At 36.0% G+C, this 24,387-nt stretch overlaps 1 protein-coding gene across 1 annotated transcript; it reads right to left on the bottom strand.

Moving 5' to 3' along the window:
- Positions 1-426: 426 nt before the first annotated feature.
- LOC104522962 (neuroblastoma-amplified sequence-like) lies at positions 427-24,387 on the bottom strand (the record flags this gene model as incomplete). The annotated part of the gene is made up of 16 exons (XM_010165388.1): positions 427-578; positions 1,472-1,597; positions 2,387-2,644; positions 3,760-3,953; positions 5,408-5,471; positions 7,368-7,496; positions 10,997-11,051; positions 11,862-12,008; positions 18,122-18,220; positions 18,336-18,469; positions 19,023-19,156; positions 19,571-19,614; positions 20,722-20,769; positions 21,817-21,894; positions 23,676-23,712; positions 24,333-24,387. Coding segments are annotated over 16 exons (1,754 nt in total), but the record flags the coding sequence as incomplete, so codon positions are not given.

Raw genomic sequence — 24,387 nt, forward strand, 5'->3', positions numbered from 1 at the left:
AAATGCCTTTATAGGAGTATCTGCAGCTTCCAGAAGAGGCAGTAGAAACAGATGCTCATAGAAAAATAATGAAATCAGAAGGTCTCTATAATGGAGAAAATAACAGGCATCCAGAGAAGAAGGAAAATGCAGTACAAAATAAATAGTATTTTTACCTTTGTAAAGCAGCAAAAGGTAAACTTGTAAAGGTAAACTTTTGCAAAGGTAAAATGAGAACAAGTAACTTGTGGAAATCTTTAGAATAGTTTGATTCAAAGCATTACCTTTCTATCTCCTTCAGAAGTATGTTAACATTTTCATTAGTGGATGATTTAAAAAAAAAAAAAACAAACCAAAAACCTTTATACCAAATTATTAGAAAATATTTCATCCATCATTCTTTAAAAAGAAAACAAACAAACAAAAAAAAAATTACTATTCCCAAACCTGCCACCATCTTCTCCTTTTCCTATGGCTACAAGAGCCTCCAAGTCTGTGCCTTTCAAGCCATACTGAAGCAGCTTCTTAGCAGCATCCACATTCTCTGGAACTCTTTCCAAGCACTCATGGAGAACCCACGCACGCTTCTTAATTTTGCTCTGTCCAAGAACAAGAGCATAGGCACAATGTTACATGCTTCAATCCAAAGCAGTGAAACCAGAGATGTGAAAATCTTCTGATGTGTTTCTTCTGCTTAAGAAAATGTCAAGTTAATCTGATGACTGGCAATGTAAACCAGGGTCACAACATATAATTGGCCTTATATGCTGATCTTCCATTAAGACTACAGAGCACATGGAGAACCGTTACTTCTAAAATTTATTTTGACAATAAATTATTATCTGACTTGGGGGAAAAAAAAAAAAAAAAAAAAAAAAAAAAGTTAGATTTCTTTTGATCCCTTGGAAGACTTTACACTATAGCACCATTAGGCTGGGCATCTTTAACAATGCTTGTCTGCTGAGTTTAAGGTCTTTCTTCCAAGCCCAAAAAACCCCAAAACAAACCACTATGCATTCTACTGAAAAACTCCAGTTACAGGTAGCAGAGTTTATATTAAACTTTGTTATTCAACCTTGGCTATATAACTACTGATACCAACTTAATCTTCTCATTTAATTTTCTAAAATACTTTGAAGTTATTTAAATGTTTTATATTTCCAATTATTATTATTTATTTGCCATGCAACAATCTACTGCTGCATGCTGGGGAGAGATTACACTACAGAAAGTATGTAGCTATTAATGGAAATTAGAAGATACTCCAAATAAAAGATTTCTGTTAACTTCCAAGGTCCCTGGATCAGGTCTTCAGCTAAATTAACAAGACCCTCTCTTCCATATGACATGAAGTGCAGTTTGCAGGATAGCTCTTCAAATTGCCACCAACTTATGTTGCATAAATTAGAATGCAACTGAGAATTCAGCTTCTGTGAAGATAATGCAGCCATTCTGATAAGAAAGCCTACAGGTCACAAAAAAACAAACCCACCAAGTAGTCTTGAATTGAAGCAACATTAACAGCCGACTTCCTCCACTGTCTTTGATACACAAGATCAGAATCAAGGCCATATGCTTGAGCTAAAGACAAAGCTTCCCCATAGTCTTCATTATCAATCTGAAATGCAAACACATGAAAATGAAAGTAATCTGATTTCCATATTAAACAACCATTATTAATTCCGTGTGTTAAAAAAGTAGAGGGATAATTACTGTGGGTATGCTTAATCAGGCAGGAAAGAGAACTGTTGAAGATATGGATGAGTAAGACTCAGATCTGACAGAAACCTCTAGAAAATCAGAGATTTTTCCTCAAGAAAAAGGAAGAAGTTATTTAGGTAACTGATATGACATCAGCACGCCCTGAAAACACTAATAGCTATGGACTTGTCTGGTTTACCATCAGAACAATTGTAACAGCCTAGACAAAGTATTCTCCAGAGTGATCTTAAACATTAAGAAGTATCTGTTCTTTAATAAGAGTGAGTGAAAGGGCTAATTTGTATGCCTGAAAAAATATGCAAGTAAACTACATTAACATCAGAGAATTTAACCCATTCCCTGGCCAATTAACAAGTTAAACTAATTTAATTCGATATATTTGCCAAGCCTTTCATTATTTGTAAATGCTCACATGAGTACACTTCCAAGTCTGGACAAGCTAATGATGCACAGTGTCTTCTCAGTGATGTGCAAACATCATCTCACCTGAATTATTACAATGCTGGTTTTAAACAACTATCCCTTAGATCAGTTAACACAGTACACTGTCAACTAGAAACCCTTAGAATCATGTGCCTAAATCCTTCTATAAGAAGGAAAGAAAGAAAGAATTTTTTAAAATAAAATAAAAAGTTATTTCTAAATAAAGCTCATCAGCAGATACAACCTTTCCTTCTATACTCACCTTTCTCTGGTACAGTTCCTCTGGAGTCGTGGATCTCAAACTGACAAGGCGGAAATTCTTTGTAATAGTACGTGGACGTTTCCGCGGAGGAGCAAATCGTTCCATTTCTGTCACAAAGTACAGGCCTTGCTTTAGGTAGCTGAAGTATCTGTCCTTAGCAGAAGTTTCATCATCTGAGTCAGAGTCATCTTCTCCCTCATCTTCATCACCAGGTCTGCTTTCCAAGCGCAATCTTTTTGGAATGAGTTTTATCTCACACTGCACAGAAAACAATTTTTAAGCTTAGAATAAGAAGCGTCCACCTACTACATCTCAACTGGTTTGGTCAGAATTAAGTACCTCTCCACATCCAGTACTTCAACTTTCAGAAGCAATACCCTGCCTCCCCTTTTCCTGTAAAATCTTTTATTTCTCTGCTCGCTTAATATATTCCAGAAACCCTGACTGGGTCTGTCTCCTAGACCTGAGGCTTCATCTCTTACTTACTGGAGCAAGGGTAAAGGTTTCTTAATAGTAACCCACTATTACTCTAAATGTGCTACACCACCCTGGACAACACAGAACTACAGAGACATCTCAGTACACTGTTACATAGCTTACTGCAGAGTACAGCAATGTCTTCAAATCTTAGCTGTCCAAAGTAAGGTTTTCTGTAAGCTGGTCACTGGCTAGATGCAATTTACAGAATAACACAGATTACTGCAAAAAAAATATACATGCAAGCTTTGGTGCATATTGAGATATTCTGATAAATATTATTTTAAACTTTTGTTTAAGGTATTTAAGACCTATTTCAGCGTAAGCCTTAGGAAACAGTAATTTTCTTCATTTCAAAGAAAATTCCTGGTTAACTTCTTGACCAAAGTTATGTTCTACTCCTTCCTGGAATCCTACTGAAGATGAACAAAAATAGATCTCTTACATTGCTTGGTCTTAATTTAAATGCGTTCCTCATTTCTCTCAAATAGCCTTCCTCTGTAAGAGGCATCTGTTTCAAAATGGGAGAGGGATGCTTGCAGTATTCTTCAAATGCACTAATATATAAAGCAGTGAAAACTATTGATGCAAACTGTTTCCTGCAGCAAAATTCCTCTCATTAAGACTTGGCCTTCTAGGAGTTTTGCATCTACTCTCTAGAAGTTCTTTGCCAATTAAGTTTTTATTAAGACAGCTGAATTGCAGCAAGTTCAGAATTTCCCTGCAATATCTACCTAGAGATAAGGAAACAGAATCACTTTTCCCATTAGTAATAATAGTTTATATTTTTTTAAAATCATACCACACATACACATAACACCCTTAGGATTACATGCAGAAAAGCAGACTGCTTCTACTGCATTCCACAAAGACATCTGCCTGTGCTCATTCCTCACCTCCAGACTTAGAAATCCTCCATCGTGAGCTGAAGTGACCTGAGGAGAACTCTCAAACCATTCACATGACTTTCCCAGCAAGTTTCTTAACGTCTTGACTGATGACACAGTCAATGCACCAGAGCAGCGAGCCAGGATGACAGAATTATCTGCCCACCAATTTACATCTATCAATGGGTAATAGGATTCTTTATCTAAAATAAATACATAAGAAAGTGCCAAACAAAGAAAGATAACTTTAAACACCAGATAAGAACAGAAGTTACTTCAATTATTAAGAGATTTCATTTTATGGCTCAATTTAACAAACATTTATTATTGTATACGCATCCTTGGTTCACTACTTTTGTATTTTAGATCAATGATATTTTACTAAATCAGTTCTGCATTAACTAAAGTTGCTGAGGGGAAAACACACTTAATTTTGGACATTTTTTTATATTATTTAGTAAAAGAAGTCATAGTAAACTGATTTATTTGTACAAAACATGACAAATTTTAGATATTTGATAAAGATCTGCTTCAATACTTCCCAGGCCATCCTTGACCAAATCTGCCTGGCAACAAACATAATACCAATTCAAATCAGAAAAGGTTACACTGTTTTTGAGGTCAAATGACAACTATGAACAAGGCTCCTGAAACAGCCTGCAAGATGAGGGTGTTAAGAAATTAAACCAACAACACACACACACAAAAGTCACTGTGACTGAGTATGGAAGCTGTGTAATTTCTAAGATTGTATTGATTATGGTAACTAGATTTTGTGACAAGATGTTCACCAGAGAGTTACCTCAACTTGTTCACTACATTGTCATTTCCCACCTCTCTGATGAAAACCACCATTCCCCAATGGTGGTCTCCCCCACTGAGAAACAGATCAGCTAATCACTTTCCTGCCACTTCAGTGCTTAGTCAGCAGCCCACCCATGAAGATCAGATGAGTTAATCCAAAGACAGAATCACCAAGAAAAACAGTACGAAGACACAGGGATCTTTCAATAATATAGATGTATACAAGCAATAGTGAATAGACCACAGAATAACTATTGATCTCTGCACTCGTGGAAAAGCCAAGCAATAATCAGGTGATAAATGGCTGTACACAGTGACCTGAACTTTGGGAAAAGAATAGAGAGACTGACATGAGGTAAATCCACCCAGAGGAAACAAAGCCCTTTTGTTTCAGAATTTTAAACCAATCTGTTTAAATTACATTAGCTTTCAAAATTTATTAGCTATTCACAGAAAGAAAAGGCAAAGTTTAGGTTTTAAACTGTGGACTCTAATAATGTGTTACCTACGATATTATGATGTAGTGGCTTCTGACACAAGCTGAGACATCTGCTGAATGTTCAGCACTCTACAGAGTCATAATTGCATGATTAATAATAAATGAAGTCCTGTAATAACTGAAATAGCCTCTTATTTATGGTTATGGCTACAAAAGTACTCCTAAGAGATGACTTTCAAAAAACCTATTGTGACAGTCATTTAGCTATGCCATGCTACAAATTCAAATCATATATACAAATTTGGCAGCTATTCTAATTGAGATTTAATTAAGGCACTTCAGATCTTTGTATATTTGTGTAAATGCTTTTAACTACACAGTGGTATAAAATAATGACTTAACTGTACCACATACCTTTTATTTTCTTTCTCTTTTCACTAGAGAGTCTCCAGTCTGGATTGATCTCATCATAACCTGGCTGAAAAAAAAAAAAAATAAATAAAATTTTTAAAGTGCAAGAGGAAAAAAAGGATTATATGCAAGCAAGACTTTGCAACACAGACAATCTGGGTATTTAATCTATTGCTGACCCACTTATTTTTCAATGAAAACGCTCCCACAAAAAATCCAAACTTTTCCTGAACATAAAACATACAGCTGCAGTTTTTTTATTATTATTTTTTAAAAGTACTTTCTTAAGCTTGTAACTACATTTCTGTGGTGGTTTGGCCCCAGCTGACAGTACCACTCCCCTCTCCAGTGAGGCAAAGGAGAGCATAGGAAGACCAAAAGCAGGAACAGCCATGGGTCAAGACAAAGATTGTTTAAGAAGTAAAGGAAAGCAGAATAAAAACCAAGAACAATAGCGATGCAAAGGCAACCATTCACCACCACCCACAAGCGGACCAATGCTCACCCAGTCTCTAGCCATGGCTACCTACTCAAAACCTCTCCCTGCTCTGTTTTTATTGCTGAGCATGATATTATATAGCACGGAATATCACTTTCATCAGCTGGGGTCAACTGTCCAGGCTGTATCCCCCTCCCAGGTTGTTGTGCACCCCCAACCTACTCACTGGAGAAGAAGAATCCCCAAACTACTCATTGGAGGAGAAGAATGAGAAACAGAAAAGGCCTTGACACTGTGTAAGTACTATTGAGCAATAGCTAAAACACTGGTGTGGTATCAACACTCTTTTGGTCTTGAATCCAAAACAGTCCCATAAGGGCTGCTATTAAGAAAATGAACTCCATCCCTGTCAGACCCAGAATAGTTTCATAATCAATACAGCCTGACCAGCTTACCTGTAAGAACCAAAACTTAAGCTACACAACAACATAGCCCTGTTTCTAAGTCAATAGTCTTGCTCTTGCAGTCAGATCAAAAAGATAACATCAGTAGTGTGCAGGATGGCAGCATATTGTTATCTCTACAGGTATTTATTGATTTTAATCTTTCCTATAGTCAAAGTTTTTTAGTCTATCTTTTTTTGTAATTTTTCTTGAAAACCTTCATTTAAAGGTTAAATTTAAACCTCACTGTCATCATTATACCCAAAGGGAAGATGTCCGCCTTCATTTTGTCCTCTTCCTCATTAGGGGAACCCGTGCCTTTATTTAATGTCAGTAAGTGTTTTGTTGTGGACCTACTACACAATGAACAGACTGCAGACAAATCCAGTATAGTGTGGGAAAAGCTATCTGTGCTTCATATGAATGTATAAACTTGAAGAATTTGAAGCATCGTACAAAAATTTGGAAATTTGGAGTTTTGGAATCTTTTAGAATTTTCTTTGAGAAGTAGTTATCTTTCAATTCCCGGTGTTCAAATTCACACCAGTCATGTAAAAGTTTACCAGTGTCTGGGCAATTTCTAACTTAGTTTTGCAAACAATTCCTGTAGAAAGCATGTGACTTACTAGTACCAATTTGATGAACAAACTATTCTGGAGTACGTCTGGCAAAGGGGTAAGGTAAATTTTGAGAAAGGAAAAGATGAACACATTAGACTTGCAGCAGAATTTAGTTTCAACCATTCAAGCAAAGTTAGCTGTGTTGGCCTCCATTAACATTTTAAAAAAAGTATTTCAGTCTACCTCTAGCAGTGTTACCCATTTGGCATCAAAATGTCTCATGAAGAATTCTTCCCAACACAATTGGTTCTTTTTCTTAATTTTTAAAGTTTAAGGCTTATAGTTAAAACCAGAAAATTATTGTAAAAGCAAATATAGCACTCTTGAAAAATACAGCTGACTGGAAAGGCAGTGTGTAGGTAAAACACAGTTATCTGAACTACTCTCATCTCCTAGGGAAACATATCTCCAGAGGATTAAAACATACACTGTAAATTTCTAAACATCTACATCTGTGTTACCTGATCAGTTTGGCCCCATTCTCCTTGTTGTCTGAGGGAGGGAATAGACCAGATTGTGAGTTTTCCTGAGAAATGAATAGCTGCCAGAAGAGCTCCATCAGGAGAAAGATTCATCTTGAAAACTCCATCCTGCCAAAAATTACATCAGCAAAGTAAAAAAAGCAATCAAATAAACCAACTCCACACACATCAAAGAATAACAAAAAACAAACAAACAAACAAAAAAAATCCCCAAAAACCCCACTAACCCCAACTAACTTTTTCTACTTTAGGGAAAAAAAAATTGTACAATCTTCCATCCTGAAAATTTAACATGCTTTAAATTTAAAAATAATTTTTAAAAAACCCCTAGGCTAAAACTCAAAATAAAGCTAAAGTATCAATTGTGTCATGGAAGAATAAAAATAACCTGTGTAAAGGAAGAACACACTGTCATATATTCAACAAAATCTGAAAGCGTTGCTTTCCTAGGAGAACACTGCAGAGAGCAATGCAGAGCCAGTTGCAGGAAAAACTGCAGGTTGCTCTCAAATCATCTGTTCAGAGGAAACAGTCAGCAACCTCAGTTTTCTATTGTCCACCTAAGGATGACTGCTACCCAAACCCAGCTTAGTACAGCTCTTCCTCCCTGGCAACATACTTTTGGGTGGGCATTATTATTACAATTAAAAACAAAGAGGATACAAGAGACATATAGATGAAGAGACCTTGAAGGAGCACATTGTTCATTAGAGGACACTGAATCTAAATTTAAGAATCTCTTGGTTAACAATAGACTAAGCAGCAATATAGTGAACATCAGATTAAGTCCATACAGAAGAAATAATTCAACATCTGTAAGTAGACTTCATCAAGGCTACAAAAATTCTCATGGATGAAGTTTTCCTTCAGCTCTGGATATCTTAAGCAGCTTCAAACAAAATATTTCCTTAAGGATTCACAATCTCCCACACAATTACAACTGATTCTGTACATTATTTCCATGAGACAGAAGCCTTGAAATATGCATAACAGTTTCTGAAAATACTATTTATATTTATTCCCCCTGCCCTCAACACAGTTGTATGTTTTCAGAAAGATCATTAGGTTCTCAGAGAGTCTAGTCTTCACTGAAAGACAGTAGGATGATATTCCCCAAATTTATATCATTTATAAAATCTAATTTTGTTAGTGCAATTCACTTTTTAAAAGTTTTTAATACAGATTCAACCTACAGTAATGTGAGAGCTATCCAAGTCTGCAGCTACTCAATTTTTAAGCCAGCACCTCCCCTCTTGGAAAACACTTCAACATAAATGAAGTACAGAAAAGTTACTAGACATCTATATGATTGGGAAGTCTATGGAGTTTCTACAGCACATTGGTGTTAAGTATCATTTGAAGGTAGCTATTATTTTAGAGTTGGTTTGTTTGTTTGGGTTTGGGGAGTTTTATTGCTTTTATTTTATTTCTTAGGCTGTTTTAAGTTCTAGCTATGCCACAGAAACAATGATGATCAAGTAATCTGCTCACTGTTGTACAGTGGTTTGCAGCTATTGAGAGCACTGCTTAAATCCAGCTTTAAAATGTGATTTTAATTGAAAAGGAGAACATTATTAAGATTTGGACTTTTTTTAAAATCAATTATCAATTTTTTCTACTATAAATAATTCTTAAGTATTCTCCAATTATATTCTTAAGCAGCTAGAGTACTGCAATGCCTATTATAGCTTGCCAAGGAATTGTACGTGCCTACTAATGGCAATCCTTTCTCTACAAACCAAGTTGCATGCACAGAGGACAAAGAACAAGAGACTGTTAAAGGACTTAAAAACATATAGCTAAAATATAAAACCCATTCAGACAAATGGTCAGTGGTATGCATCACAGATCTCAACAAGGGTTAAACATTTACTCAGTAGTCAGTAATAATGCTGTTGCTGATAAATTTAGATGTTGGCTGGCCACTAACACATTCAAATTTACCGCCCAAGCATTGTTATCTATAGAGATTAATCAGTCCTTTGGCAAAGCAGGCAATGCTGCCTCAGTAAACAGCTTGTCAGCTTCAGGGAACTGCAAAACAGGATACTGAAAACCTCAGCAGGTTGGCTCTTCACATTTTTTAAGTGTCATTTAAGTTAGCAACACTAGCAATCAAATCCCAATATAGCCAGTTCTAATATACAAGTCCTCTAGCTGCTGTGCTTGTCATACATTAACACTGTTGCCAATTTCCCACTAAGAATATAAACTCTCATATTCAAACCATGATCTCTGAAATTTGAGTAAAACATTTAAGGATTAACAGCAATCTCTGCTTTTCTTTGTAAATCTAGTACTGGCAAGTGCAGTGAAGTTGAAGTTTAGTACAGCTACACTTAGTACTAGCCTTCCAGTAAAGAAAGTTTACTTCAGACTTTTATTTTTTTCAGTGAAGGAAATTAAATCTCTCCCCTCTCCACCCTTAAGAGAGATTCAGAAAGATCTGTTTTTCCCTTTCCAATCAAGTATGCAATTTCTTCTTTTAACCAGTCACCTAAACATCCCAAAAATCTATTAAGGTCATTTCCAAAGTCCATGTAACTTCAGACCAGCCATTTTTTCCTCTCAGGAGGATACAGTGAAGGTAGTAGACAGATTCTTTACTGTTCCTCCCTTGTAAAGCAAAAGAAGGGAAAACAAATTTTTTTGTTTGAGGGAAAGGGGGATTAAAAACAACCAGCAGACAAGGCACAAGGGAAGGTGGTGCAGTACTGCATGGGTAGTTCCTAAGGCATGTACAAGAAAGTCATGATCACTGTGTCCAAGCCTTAGAAAAACAGAAAGCACACACCTACACCTCAGCATGACGCTCAAGATTTAACACTCACTCATTCAGGAGAGAGGAGAACACAAGACCCATACCCAGCGTTTGTTAAGAACAATTTGATTCTGATCACTAGTTTCATTAGGTTTGCATGTGTCCTGGTAGAAGCATGACCCATAATAAACCTTTGAAGGTACTTAGCAAAATGTTTCCATAGTGGCTCATAACAGACTGTAAAAAATAAGTCTTTGTGTCTGTTCTATTTATGCCATGAATGATTAGTTTGAATCCACTCATTTTTTCTTCCCCACATTGTATAAAAATTTTGGGCTATAAGGTGAGGGGCTTTTGTTTGTTTTCTAGTGGGAGTAGGGTAGTGCAGAAGGCTGGATTTTGGAGTTCCTCTTACTTCTTTCTTGGACACACACTTGAGAAACAAAGTCACCATCTACTCTCTTCTTGTAGAATATATAATACACTTCACATCCTATGATCACTACATTCATTAATAAACAACTAGGTGGCTTTCTACACCTTCCTTTTTGATTAAGAGTTTACATTTAGTATTGAACTTTGCATCTCTAGACCTGTTCCTTCCAGTATGCGGAAAATCCAGGATTCAAGCTTCAGCAGATGAACTAATTGGATTTTTTTAAAAGCCAAATAAATGGCAAGCTACTCCATTTAATGCCAAAAGCTTATTATTTTAATAAGTTTTATAGAAATGTTAATTCTTGATACGCATCAATTAAAAACTACATTCAATCAGTCTCTCAGGCAGTCATTAATAGACATTTACATCAGTAAACCACATTTCTGAGGTAGACCTGGACCTTAATACCTGTTCTGTTCCCCGCCTGTTGTAAAATCTTAAATTCATAATCTTTAATATTCCTCTTCTCTGTGCCTGTAAGAACAGAAACATATCATACAATGAAAGACAATCTCATACACTGTTTTATGCACCAAAAACTAAGCCATATCTAAAGTACTAAAACAATTCTGCAGGATTCTTTAAACTTCTGTAAGACTGCCTATTTTTAAATTATGTAAGGATAATAAAACACTGTTTGTAAATCTTTGGCCATTTCTTTAAGTATGTATCATGTCACAGAAAAGCACTATCATTTGCAAGAAAATTAACAGCTTGCTTTTAATACTAAGCAATACCTATCTAATGGTATATACCGGAATTTATCCTAGTATACTGTAATTTGATTTCAGTATACCCATATAGTAGTTGTTACCAAATCAAACAATTACTTTTACTAGAAGCAAAAGAAACCAAGAGTCAGGCTTAAACTGAAATACTTATTTCAGGTGGGCTGCCTTTTGTTATGAAGTAATAAAAAGACAAAAATAACAGGATTTTTTTACAACAAAGACAGGTAACATATCCCAGTACACAACTAAGGAGTTTGGGTATTTCTGCTGCACTACAATTTTATGTTCTTGTTGTTTTGGGTTTTTGGGGTTTTTTAAACCACAAGCGACAATCAAAAACATGAAAGTTCAAGTCATACCACAGAAAAAGCAAAAATAGACAGATGCTGGGGGGGAAGAGATAACTTATTAGAAGTTCATATCATAGCTTACAAAATAGCAAAACATTGATTAAATTCTTCTTTCAAGAACAGATTCACATTGAACTTCCAGTTAGACAGTTCTGCCAGTGACAATAATCACCTATAACAAAATGAGGAAACATACTTACTGTTCTAATGTCATCTTTGTAACTAGTGACCTGTTTATAATGGGGAGAGCCTGACAGAACTCTCCAAGCAGATATCCCACAACCAGTTGCTTTAGATACTCCATCTTCATCCGTTTCACAGCCTCCTACGAGCAGGAGTCTGTAAAATATATAAACGCACATTATGGTTTCATATACTGGCACATATATATTTTTTTTTAATTCTCTTAGGTCAGAACTGTAGCAGTTTGGTTGCAGTAACAAAAAGACTAAATATATTAAGATATCTAACAGCCCAAATAAGCTTTAAATTTCAGGGTGCTTATTCACAGACGAGAAGATTTAAATATTACTTGAGTAACACTTGTTATTTATGGCATTTATCGCTATCCGTTCTCATCTCTAGCTTTCCAAATAAGGCATAATTCCCAACATTTAAAATAAAATATGTCTGGCTACAAATTTTAGTTTCTTCCCTACCCTCAAAATATAACTTTGAGGGTGGGGAAGAACTACAGCTTAAGCTTATGAGAAGTTCTGGTCATTCTGCTTAAGCATTAGCTTACCATTTATTCATATGTGGTACAAAAGCTACTTCTCTTTTATTGAGGAACCAAATGTATCAAGGCTTTTCAATTTTATTTTCTAAAGCCACTCTACCAATTATAAACATATACGCAATAATTTCATTACACACAGTAGATGATATTTTAAAAACTTTGATAGAACTTACAATTATTGCTGATTACCACTAAAACATATGAAAATGTCTTCCCTTTAAGCCCTTTCACCCTATTAAGAAGCAGTTTTATATTTAACTTATGATTAGTTTGACCAAAACTTTGAAAACAGATGTCTAAATTTGTTTGGAAGCATAATTTTAGTGAACAACCCATCAAAAAATAAAGTATCTGTAAAAAAGGCACCGATTAGAAAAGCCAGAAGTTCAGCTCTAGGAACGCTCCTTTACCAATCTTCAAGGTTTGCATTACTCTTGAAATGCTCTACCACCTAGTGGCTGATGATCATACAGCTCCCAGCTCTGATATGAGCGTATTTCAACACATTTCCTGTAAGTCAGCCGAAAGAAAAAGAAAAAAAAACGAAAAGACAAAAATTTCCTTCCACTTTTAATCTCCTTTAAGAGGTCAGTAAAACTTATTTAACATTCCCAGGTCTCATGCTATTCACAAACATACAGCAAGATGACTTACACCACAGATGCCTACAGTCTGTTAAAGTTCTTAGTTTTCGTTATTTCGTAGTTTAAAGAGTTGTCTAAGAGAGCAAAACACGATGAAGTTTCTAACTTTTTTTTAGCACGGTAAGTTTCACATGTGTTTCTTTTACAGCCTGACCTAAGAAAAGCTCTAAAAAAAATAAAATTTAAAAAAAAAAATCAGTAAACAAGAACTTCATGAAATTGCTATAACACAGCTGTTAATTCCTAATAACCAAGAGAGAGCAGGTATAATCTTCTGGAAGATTAAATTACCTATAGTCTTGTCCATCCATAGGCACCTAAATTCTTCCATAAGCTCCAGCTTCCATTGCAACATGCCACTAAATCAAAAATTTCAACAGCAGCAGTGACTAGAACTCAATTACAATTGACCACACTGTGCCAGAGGTGACTAAGAGACAAATAGCAGCACAAAGACCAAGAGAAGAATTGTCAATAATAGTGACAGCAGTAGCTCCAAAACTGCCCAAAGAAGCTCTCAAAAACTCCATCAAGATAAATCTTTCTAAAGAAATTTTGGAAGAACTGTCACATACAGTGCAACATAGTTATAATTCAGAAGTATCTTTTGAGATAAATGAAACTCAATGACAGCAGAATGAAGATGTCGTATCAATTTAGACACACACAAAACACAAAACCTCAAGACAAAAAGCCTTTTCCCAGGACTGCTGTGAAATTCATCGTGGCAGCACATACTTAAAATTTTAGAAAGCTTTTCAGAGAGCAAAATGCAACAGCAGGGGCAGAAACTATTAAGATGAATAACACAACTGGCATCAAAAGAAAATGAAAGATACTCTTGAGAGCCTCAGCAAAGATCTGGCCTTGTTTACCAATTATTTTTTCAGGACTAGACAGGAGATGACTCCAAAATAAAAGTTGACAGGAAGACTGGGAGCAGCAACAGCAGAGGGTTTTTTTCTTGTTTACTTCTTTTTTTTTAAAAGTTAGCCTCAGTCTGAAGATGAAGATATCATGCAAACAACTTCTTTTGTCCCAGTAATGTGAAAAATTAATTTTCCTGTCCAAATACTTGGGTTCTTAAATCATAACATAATAGCTGTAGTTTTATACCACTCCGAATGGGTGACAAAGCAACATTAATTTAATAAATGACACTTAATAGTAACTCCTTAGAAGGGAAAGCATTGTCTATCATGCTGTTATGGGCATCAAGATCAGTACAACATCCTTTAGTATTTAAACTGTTAAAATCTTAACTAATTTTGGGGTTTGCACATTTTCTCCACAGAACACAGCTAGCACGCAGCAGTTTGTGCAGCTGTTTCTGTGCTCTGTTTCTAGATCCTCTGATCTTCTACATACTTCTGGGATCATCAGAGGACTCCTGGGAAGTCTTTGAGGAACTAACTCCACTATGCCTGCCATTGCCAGAAAGAGCTAGCTAGCAAGCTCTAAAAGCTTTTAGCAAAGTCTGCCAGCTGTTCCTGATCAAAGGTGCTTTGAGCTTCTGTTCCAGATGACTCTCGATTAGTAAACACCAGCAACCCTTCCAACAAGTCCTAGAAAGAGACCTATATAAGTCCCAGGCCTAGAGCACAGTCAACGGATGCAGCGTTTTGTGCAGCAGTTTGCAGAAAACAATGGCCAGAAATTCTTTCTGTACATGTTCTCACCAATTGTGGTGATGCACCACCAGGCTCAGACCCCAGCACCCACTGGAGCAGTTACCCTTGCACATCAGAGGCCATGACACTCCCATCCTAAGGGAGGATACAGATGTGCATGTCCTGGACTACAGGGACATGGCTTCAAGCAACCTGCTCTAGCTGACCCTGCTGTGAGGGGGAATGGATTAGATGATCTCCAGAGGTTCCTCCAGTCTCAAAAAACGTCTGCCCTTGCAGTACTTCAAGTGTACTCTATTTCAAAAGTTTCTACAAAGTTGGGCTGAAGATAGCTGGTATAATACTGGTCTCAAGAACAGCAAGTTCAATTGAGACATCCAAGAAAAACTTGATACTTCTAGCAATTCTTCACTCAGTTTTAGTACAAAAAGCAAATTCCAACTGAATCTAAAACCCTTCACCTCCTATAGTCATCACAAATTTTAGCCTCTAATATCAAGCAGTTTCTGTAGCAACTGCAGACAACCCTAAAGACAGACATTAAGTTCCAGATTAAGATAGAAATAAGCAGGTGTTGAACCTTCCATTAGAACCTACAGAGAGCTCACACCAAAGCAGACATTTAAGCTTTGTCAACTCAAGTGCACCATAAATTTCATCACAGACGAAGGCTGGACCACAAGAGAATGCCAACATTAGGCATCTGTATTAGATGCCATTCACTTTTCAACAGTAGTGAAACTCATCATTAGACTTTTTCCCCACAGCTGTTGTTTCAAGCTTTCCTGCAGATTCAGCTACATTCCCTACTGACATATTCTCTTTGCAATTATCATATATCTAGTTGAAAAAAATAAGTGTATTAAGCTCTTAAGTGCTATTTTATTGCACTGTAATAGGTAATTAACAAATACATAGTAATAAAGAGTGCAGTAAGTCAAGGCTTACAAGCAGTGGAGATAGAACAGCGTAACAGTATAAGCTGCCCAGAGAGGTTGTGGAGTCTCCATCTCTAGAGATGTTCAAAACACGCCTGGACGCTTTCCTGTGTGACCTGGTGTAGGGACCGTAGGGAACCTGCTTTGGCAGGGGGGTTGGACTAGATGATCTCCTGAGGTCCCTTCCAACCCCTACCATTCTGTGATTCTGTGAACTTCACCATCTGAAACTAATGAAGTGCAAGAAAGCACAAAGTGACAAAAGTTGAACAAAGTTAAGTGATAAAAGTTCACATTATTGAAAATGAAAACTCTGAAGTGTTCATATATATTTACAATTTCCTTCAATGCCTAATTTAAGAAAACTGCCTCCCTTGAAGTCCTTCTGGGTTTGGTTTTGGGGTGGTTTTTTTTTTTGGAATAACAAGACAATTTCAGCAAGAGACTCTGCTCATGAATGTAGATTTCTCTAATGTCACATTTAGAAGTTTTCTACCACAGAGTATATTCAAAACAGAAAAGACTTGCCTACATGAAGAGCAAAACATTGGTTCTTTCTGCTTTCCATCCATTACATCCAAGTGTGCATTCTTTCAAGTATCATTTTTTCAACTTTACTAAGGAAGCCAACAAGCTGCACGTAGCAGGAGATAATACGATCACAAGGGACTTCACCTGACTATTTCTATTTTCATGGAATGAGTCATAATATTTCCTGGTACAAACAAGTAATTCCTGAACGTGTATGTCACATACATCACTCAGCAGCAGAAATAATCACATCTTTTCATGTAAGGAAGGGGCATTTCTCTCCCTAGAAAATATGGAAGACAGACAACAACAACAAAAAATGTGCCAACCACAAGTTTCTGTAAAAATACAACCTTACTTACTAACATTCTGAATAAACTGTTCTAAGCAAAAGAACAACATTGTCTCCTACTCTTTTTACTTCACACTAATACCAAGCTTTAAAAACATTAACCTAAGATCTTCTAAAAAGAGTAGGAAAAAGAAAAGCTATTACTTCTCTTGGAGGTGGGAGAAAAGAAGGAAAACATAACCTGAATTTTTTGCCCCTCCTTTTTTTTCCCTTCTCCTCTTTTAAACTTCTGTGGCAAGAAGTTACCATTAGCACGCACAAATCAATTGTCGATACTATCTGGTTGTCAGACGCTAGCTGATTTTCTATGCATTTTCTTGTTGATGGGTTCTTCCATTATAAGACATTGATAGATCTGACATAATTTACTCAGAAACGCACCAAAAATTTTTCAAAAAGCAAGCACATCCATCTATTACAGTTGTCAGAATAATTATTTGACCATACTTCGAATATTAATCAATATTCTTTGCAACGCTCACTGTTATAATCAATCTACTTCTTAATATTAGGAGCAGAAAAGATAACTTAGGAAACAAGTGTCAAGAACCATTAACCCTGGGCTGATCCAAGGAAAGAATGAGTAGGTTCTGTCATCTGGACAGCACTACCAAAGCTCCATAACCCACACTTATTACCTCAAAAGTCTAGATTGAGTATTAATTATGTGGAATTACTAGATATGAACTAGGTAGAAAGAAGAAACTGTACCAAAATGAATCTGTCAAAGTAATAAGCTAAACATCACTACTTCTCATTAATAACTATTTTTTCCTAACATAGATAGAATAGCTCACTTAACACTGAAGAATGAGAACAAGTTTTTTAAAAGTGAGTTTCTTCTTGTATTCTATAGCCAAATCTAATTTCCATTTGAAACAATACAGTGATATAACATATTGCATTGACAAACTGAATCCTAGCAGGTCTAATAGAAGAAAAATATCTAGAAGGAAGTTTATTTCCTAAAACTGAAGAGAAATAGAAAAACAAGTTGCTGAGTTTATCTTGTTATATAACAAGTAGCTATTGAAAAGGCAGACACATTTTTAACATAAGCAATTGGCTAACCAGGACCTATTCCAACTACATCTGGTTCAAGAGCAAGCAGTCAATTAGTCCATCTTTCAAGTCCGCTATCTGTACTCAACACATTGCTAGTACAGAAAACTCATCACAAGACAACTCCAAATACCACAGCCCAGCATCTCTAGTCGGAACAGCAGGGAAAATGGGCTGGCCAATAAGTCCAGAATTCAAATTCAGACAGAAAAAAAAACAACCAAACAAACTTATACATCAGCCTTTAGCTCATCAAATTCAGAAATGTCTTTTGAAGCTATTCCTGACATTCTGAAAAATGCTGCTTATGCAAGGTAGTCAAACAGTAAAGGACATCACTTGATTTTCGTTATTCCATTAGCAAAGTGAAATCATCAACTAGGGCTTCTTTCGTAAGTACAATGATACATGACTTGTTATCACTGATTCACTAAATACCAGTATTAAAATAGATTTTTTTTATTCCCCCTCCTTATCCAATACTCTTCAATGTTTATTTTGTCATTTTTGTTCGTCTTTTCCATATTATTAGCAGGTAGCAAACACAACACTTACCTGTGACCAGGATGATAAATGACAGTAGTTATTCCATGGGCATAACAGCTGCTAAAGCTGAAACTATGACTTTCTTGAAAGCTTTGATTTGTTCCAACACTAAGTATGGGGGAAAAAATACATAATTATTTCAGATTTATTTTCTTCAGAGAGTGGAAAGAATTCCTTTGAAGTTCACAGTGCCTTCTCAAAGCAATTAAAAATTTACACTTACCTTACAAGATAACTTCTCAGTTCTCCACGATAATTAATGACAAGCAGTTCAGCTGACCACTGGGCACTTGCTTTGTATTCTAGAAAGATCAATCCAGCAATAGCGTAACTCAGGTCTCCTGGAAAACTTGCTGTCTGTACCCAAAAATGCAGACAGACATTGAGAGAAAAAGGAGATTTAAAAAAAAGAAAGTTTCTTCATTACTGGAAGAACTAGGAAGTTAAATTTACTGTATTGTATAAAAATGTATTAAAAAAAAAGTTTCATAGTTTGTATTAGTAACGAAATACACTTCCTTTTATTTTGATTTTAAAGAAATCTTATTACTAGAGAGTCTGCAAACACAACATACTAAGGAAATACATTAGAGCCACCTTTCCAAATTAGTTTAATACAACCTTTGAATATGCAAAATATAAAATATATCGTGTGAAGCAAGCCAACAGCAATTTTCTATTCTCACACCAAGAAGAAACAAAATCCTCATATTGCTCTCTCAGCAATATTTCTAGATTTATAAGTGACTTTGCACATAAACTGCAGATTTGTGATCTACTACTACAAATTGAAATTATTTGCACATAGACTAATTAGGTGACTCTATACTTTCACAGTCTGATGTACCTGTATCCTTTTTCCTTACAAAAAGTTCTACTACATTCATATTTAATCTAAGAGAGCACTTACCGGTGAAATGACCAAAAGCTCACTACCCATTAGGTCAAACACTCTCACTGTTCCAGCGCTTTCAGCATAAGCAAGTAACGTACAATCATGACTCCAAGCCACTCTCCTCCACTGAGGGTTAGGATCCTTTGGCACTATGAAAAAGTAAGAAAGTTATTAAAAAGTGAAATATAAATATAATCCTTTAAACAGAAGAAAAAAAGTCAACTGCATCAAAAAATGCAGGGTGTCTACCATCACTACAAGCTTATCCCAGAAGAGAAAAAACCACCACCACTTCCAACACCTGCTGTGTCTCCAAAATCCATTAATTTTAACTGTCATTTCATTTCAGATTCAGGTTTTATATGTTAATCATCATGAAAAGAAAAGGGGGAGGGAAGGTAATGGAGCTAGTCACAAAATAAAATTATTAAAAGATTCTTCCCAATGTTTTTAAGAAGTTACAACATTATCTTTAAAGTAAACTGACACAACCACTTAGCAATGCATGAATAATAAGCAATGATGACATTACGTAATGATGTAGAGGTTGCCGTATTGTATACCTTGACATTTTCCAACTATGGATCCAAAGTCATCTTTTGCAGACCTGCAGAAAGAGACTCTCATGGATTTAAATAAGAAAAAAAAAACCACTATGCAATTTTCCAGAAGAAACAGAACACTGTAAAAATACTCTTAAGTGCACAATTCGAAGGCCTGCAAGTATTTAACTGCTTCTTGAAAAAGGTGGATGGTAGCCTTCACCCTTAGGCAGCTACAGTAACTAAGAAGAGCATTTTAGAAACCCTCCTCTCAATGCATAAATACTAATATCCCTGATTTAGTAGTAATGCTGTTCAAAACAGGATTTGGAACTAGAATTTTTTAACTTCAGCATGTAACTTTAGCAAAAAAAAAAAAAAAAATCTAGTAACTATCCTCTAGGTTACAATTTTAGAAACAATGCAAGAATATAGTTACGTTAATACAGTTGAAATACTAGATTTATTTTATAGTCTATAAGCTGATATTTATGGTGTTCACACCACTTCTGATTGAACAATTTCCATACACTTGCTTCTTTTACATATAAATAGAAGGTCTGACCTTCTAGCAAATGGATTTTTGTGCAGCAAGTAAACACACTCAATCAAGATCCATTCTACAGCTAAATGTGTTCTTGAACTGGCAAATGAGAGCTTGTTGTTAGAGAGCAGAAGAAAAAGGGAAAGCATCGTCTTCACAGCAATCCACACTACTTGTAAAAGAAGGTGAAGTATTATACATGCCAGCTACTCTACAGAGAGGCAGAATACAAGCTCCTTGTTCCATTTGTTAGGGGAGAACTTCTAAGGGGAACAGAAAAGCAAAGGTTAGAATGAACATGATTTAGGTTTAGTATTTTGAAGCACCTTCATTATTTTTCTTCCACATCTTGAAAAAACAAGGAGATGCAGATAGATACTTAAATAAATTTATGTAACAATTATTATTGGGGGAGGTTGGGGGGTGTTAAATAGGGAATGGCCAAGAACCAAGAAGAAACAGAAAGCTTCTGCTTTCTAAGTGATATTTTAAGACTATTCCATAACATTCTAAAAAAGAAAAAAAATCAACAGAAAAATCTTTAAAAGTACAGTTAGTAAATGACTAGAAAACACTTTCTCAAAACTCCACAACTGTGGTCATGAAGTAATAGATAATATTAAGTTACCTGATTTCTACACATTGGTCTTGAACGACTGCTAACAATTTACCGTTGCTGAAAGAGAAAAATACGGGTATGAAAGTTCATTTGCAGTTGCTATGGAATGTGCACCTGAGCTCTTGGTGCTTTTCTGCAAGGTCAGACATAAATTTCCTCTCTCATAAATCAAAATAAATTGGGAAACAATTTTTTTAATTTAAAAAAAAAAAAAAAATCAGTGTTATAAGACTCCCTTCATGTCACTGAAATGTACGTCACTCTTTTCTAGTGGCAATAAGAAAACAGAAAAAATGTTTAAAATCTTGCTGCAGAGGAGGCCAGAATCAGATGTTGCTTATGGATAATTTTATAACCACAACATCTAAAACTATATATTGCTGTAGCTGGAATAAAAAACTATCATACTCCAGTAAGTTACATTGTCTCCTTAGAAGCAGTGATCAACCCTTCCCTCAAAGAATCAATATGTCTCTCAACAGTACAGAGCTCTTGCTGAACCACCAATCATATTCATCGATGATACATAATAAACTAAAACATCCCATACTACCTTCATGTCATTGAACCATTTTTCTGTACATATTCAGGCTTATTTTTAAAAGCCAGTCATCTCACTGATGCTGCTAAAATTACTGCAGAACAGTTGGTTCTAGCCTTGGAATGCTCACTTCACCTCTGTACATAAAATAGCAGACAAGTTTTGGGGATATACATTCACTTTCCACAAATTTTAAAATAAGCAATTTATATTGCATATCCTAACAAGTTATAGGTCTTTAACTGATCAAATTCAGGACTTGTGTTTAAGAACAACTGCACTGCAAGCCACTTTACCTCAAAAGCTAGAAGGGCATTCAGACCTGAGTGAGAGATGCACTAAATTAAGGGAAGCGGCATGGAAGCCCCTAGGTAGCAGACTGACCTTTCTTTCCCAAGGCTGTCTGTGAAAGTGTCCAGAATTTGTCTTGACCAAAAAGAGTAACATGACTTTAGCACAATATTAACTCAGTATTGTTACCAATGGGGATGGCAAGGGGGAGGAGAGGAAGCATTAATACATTCAATACTGTACAAAAATGGAAAAGCATGTAAGCTGGTTACCTTGCAAGTACTAGGTGCCAGTTGATCTGCTTACTAACTAGACGAACCAGTCCAGTGGGCAGAGAAAACTTGGCAGGGCTGAAATAATAAAAAAAAAAAAATATTGGGCTAAATCAGAACATACACCTAACAAAAGCAGTACCCCAGATACACATGCCAGACAACTTGGCTTTGACAGGCAACCATCAAACACCTGGGAGGTTTTAGCAACTAAACAGGAACCAACACTGCACCCTGACAACAGCGAAGGCTAACAACATCCTTGTTTGTATTAACAGAATAAAACCACATGTTAAGGGAACTACTTATTTACTCATCACTCTTTATACTCTGGTCAGCAGCCAGTTTTGAGCCCTCCTATTACAAGAACACCAGTAAACTGGAGAGTCACCAAGATGGCCAGTGGACTGGAGCACTTACCCCAGAAGGAGATGCTGAAGGGATTGTACTTGCTTAGCCTGGAGAAGGGGAAGTTTCAGGAGAACCAAACATGAGCTCTCTGATACCTAGGAGGTTACCGTGAAGATGGCATCCACTGAGGTGCACAGTGGAAGCACAAGAAACCATGATCAATTCTTTAGTGGACTTGGCAGTGTTAGGTTAATGGTTGGACTCAGTGACCTTAAAGGTCCTTTGCAACCTAAATGATTCTTAGATTCTAAAATCTTAGGTTCCAAGTTGACATAAGGAAGAGAATTCTTCACCATGAAGACAGTCAAGCACTGGAACAGGTTGCCCAGAGAGTCTTTGGGACCTCCAACCTTTAAGCTTTTCAAGACCTAACTGGACAGAGCCCTGAAGAACCTGGTCTGAATTTAGTGTCCTCCCTGCTTTTAGCAGGACTTCAAACTACAGGCCTCCTGAGCTCCCTCCCAAATGCTTTTATTAACTATATAAAAATAGCAACTAGAATCAATTATAAAAGCTAGAAATCAGACTTTAAATACAACTACCAAGGGGAGGGAAGAAAGATAAGTTAATTCTGTTTGCAACTGAATCCTTACAACTAGATTTATATGATGGTATGGAGCCCATAAACAACCGCCTTCGCTTTTAAAAAGGGGGAGGAGGCACAAAATAAAGTAGAACACCAGCAACAGGGAAAACAGCATTGCCTGCTGAATTCAAGTATAGCATTGTTTCACAGGGATCCACATTAATGTCCCTTTCCATGTATCTCAAAACCAACAGAATACCCCTAAAAAGGGAGAACCGGTATCTTCAAACCTGCCAAGTGCATCAACAGAGTAGTATAACGACAGAAATTAAATTCTTCAGGAACATTGCATTTACCCCTTTGTGCTTCTGAGAAGATTTAAGTGCCTTTTGAATGAGAAGTTAAATTTACAAATGACATGAGTGTCACTCAAACTAGTTCTCCGGGTTTTTGCATGACAGTTTGAATTGCCAAGAAAAAAAAAAATTCAAATTATTACTCCAAAGGAACTAAATCCTGCTGTGCCATCACACTCAAGAATCAGAAGCTTAAGTAAACTTGCAAGTGAAACCTGGAAAAAAAAAACTACAAAACAAAACAGCTTCACTTGCACTATCTCCACTGGGAGTGGGAAGGACAAATATGTGTTTTGAGAAAGATGATGTTCCAACTGCAAATTTACTTAAGCTTCTGATAAAAGCTAAAAGTTAAACTAGTATACACCAGTCCTTTTCTAGATAGGTTTCAATTGCAACTCAAGTGGTTAAAACTTGTATTTATGAAAAGAAAACACTCTAAGCATTGCTTGGACAATATTCTAAACAAGTGTTCAATTTTACTCTCATTAAAAATAACTTTCCATCAAATCAAAGAGCTATTAAAAATATTAACAAATATTAAGCACTATTTTCATCAAACCCACCTGTACCAGATATATCGAAGCAGAAACAGTGCAGGACCTACAACAGAAAAAGAGGCAAAAATTACATCTCTTATGGTTTTAAAACACTCTCCAGCTTACTGCACACAGAATCTCAGAAATTCTCATGAAAGAAAAAGGTATTAAGGAAAAAAACCTCTATCATTGGCTAATGAATTCTTATATTAGAGTAAATGCAAATGGCAGATTAAAAAAAAAAATCACATTTCTGGAAATTCCAAGAGACATTCCTACTGGATGAAAATGCAGTCCAACTACTGCATAAACCAAGTGTCAAATGATAATGTAATATAAACAGAATGTAAAGCTTCCTTATAGTACTGTCTAACTAGCAAAGAGCCCAATGCAAGAGCTGGTAGAGAAAACAACATCAATATTTTGCAAAACACAACAAAGCTTCTAAACTTCTTAGGTGTATGGTTTATTAGTTTGTACCAATAAGCTAACAGAGAAAAGAAAGCTCACCAAAATGACATAAAAATAATATAGCAATACTGATAATCAGAAAACATCTTCCTGAAAACACATCCTGTACTCTACTTCCATTCCACTAGCCACCCTAAAGTGCAGAAATTGTAAATTTTACAAGCAATCCACACATTCTTATGAGTCATGAACATAAGAACAAGTTATATTTACCTGTAATTGCTCTAGTGATGATAAATGATGCACCATGTTTTCTGTTGCCTCTTGG

This window comes from Antrostomus carolinensis, unplaced genomic scaffold, assembly GCF_000700745.2.
Source record: "Antrostomus carolinensis isolate BGI_N321 unplaced genomic scaffold, ASM70074v2 scaffold12743, whole genome shotgun sequence".
In the NCBI taxonomy this organism is placed as follows: Eukaryota; Metazoa; Chordata; class Aves; order Caprimulgiformes; family Caprimulgidae; genus Antrostomus; species Antrostomus carolinensis.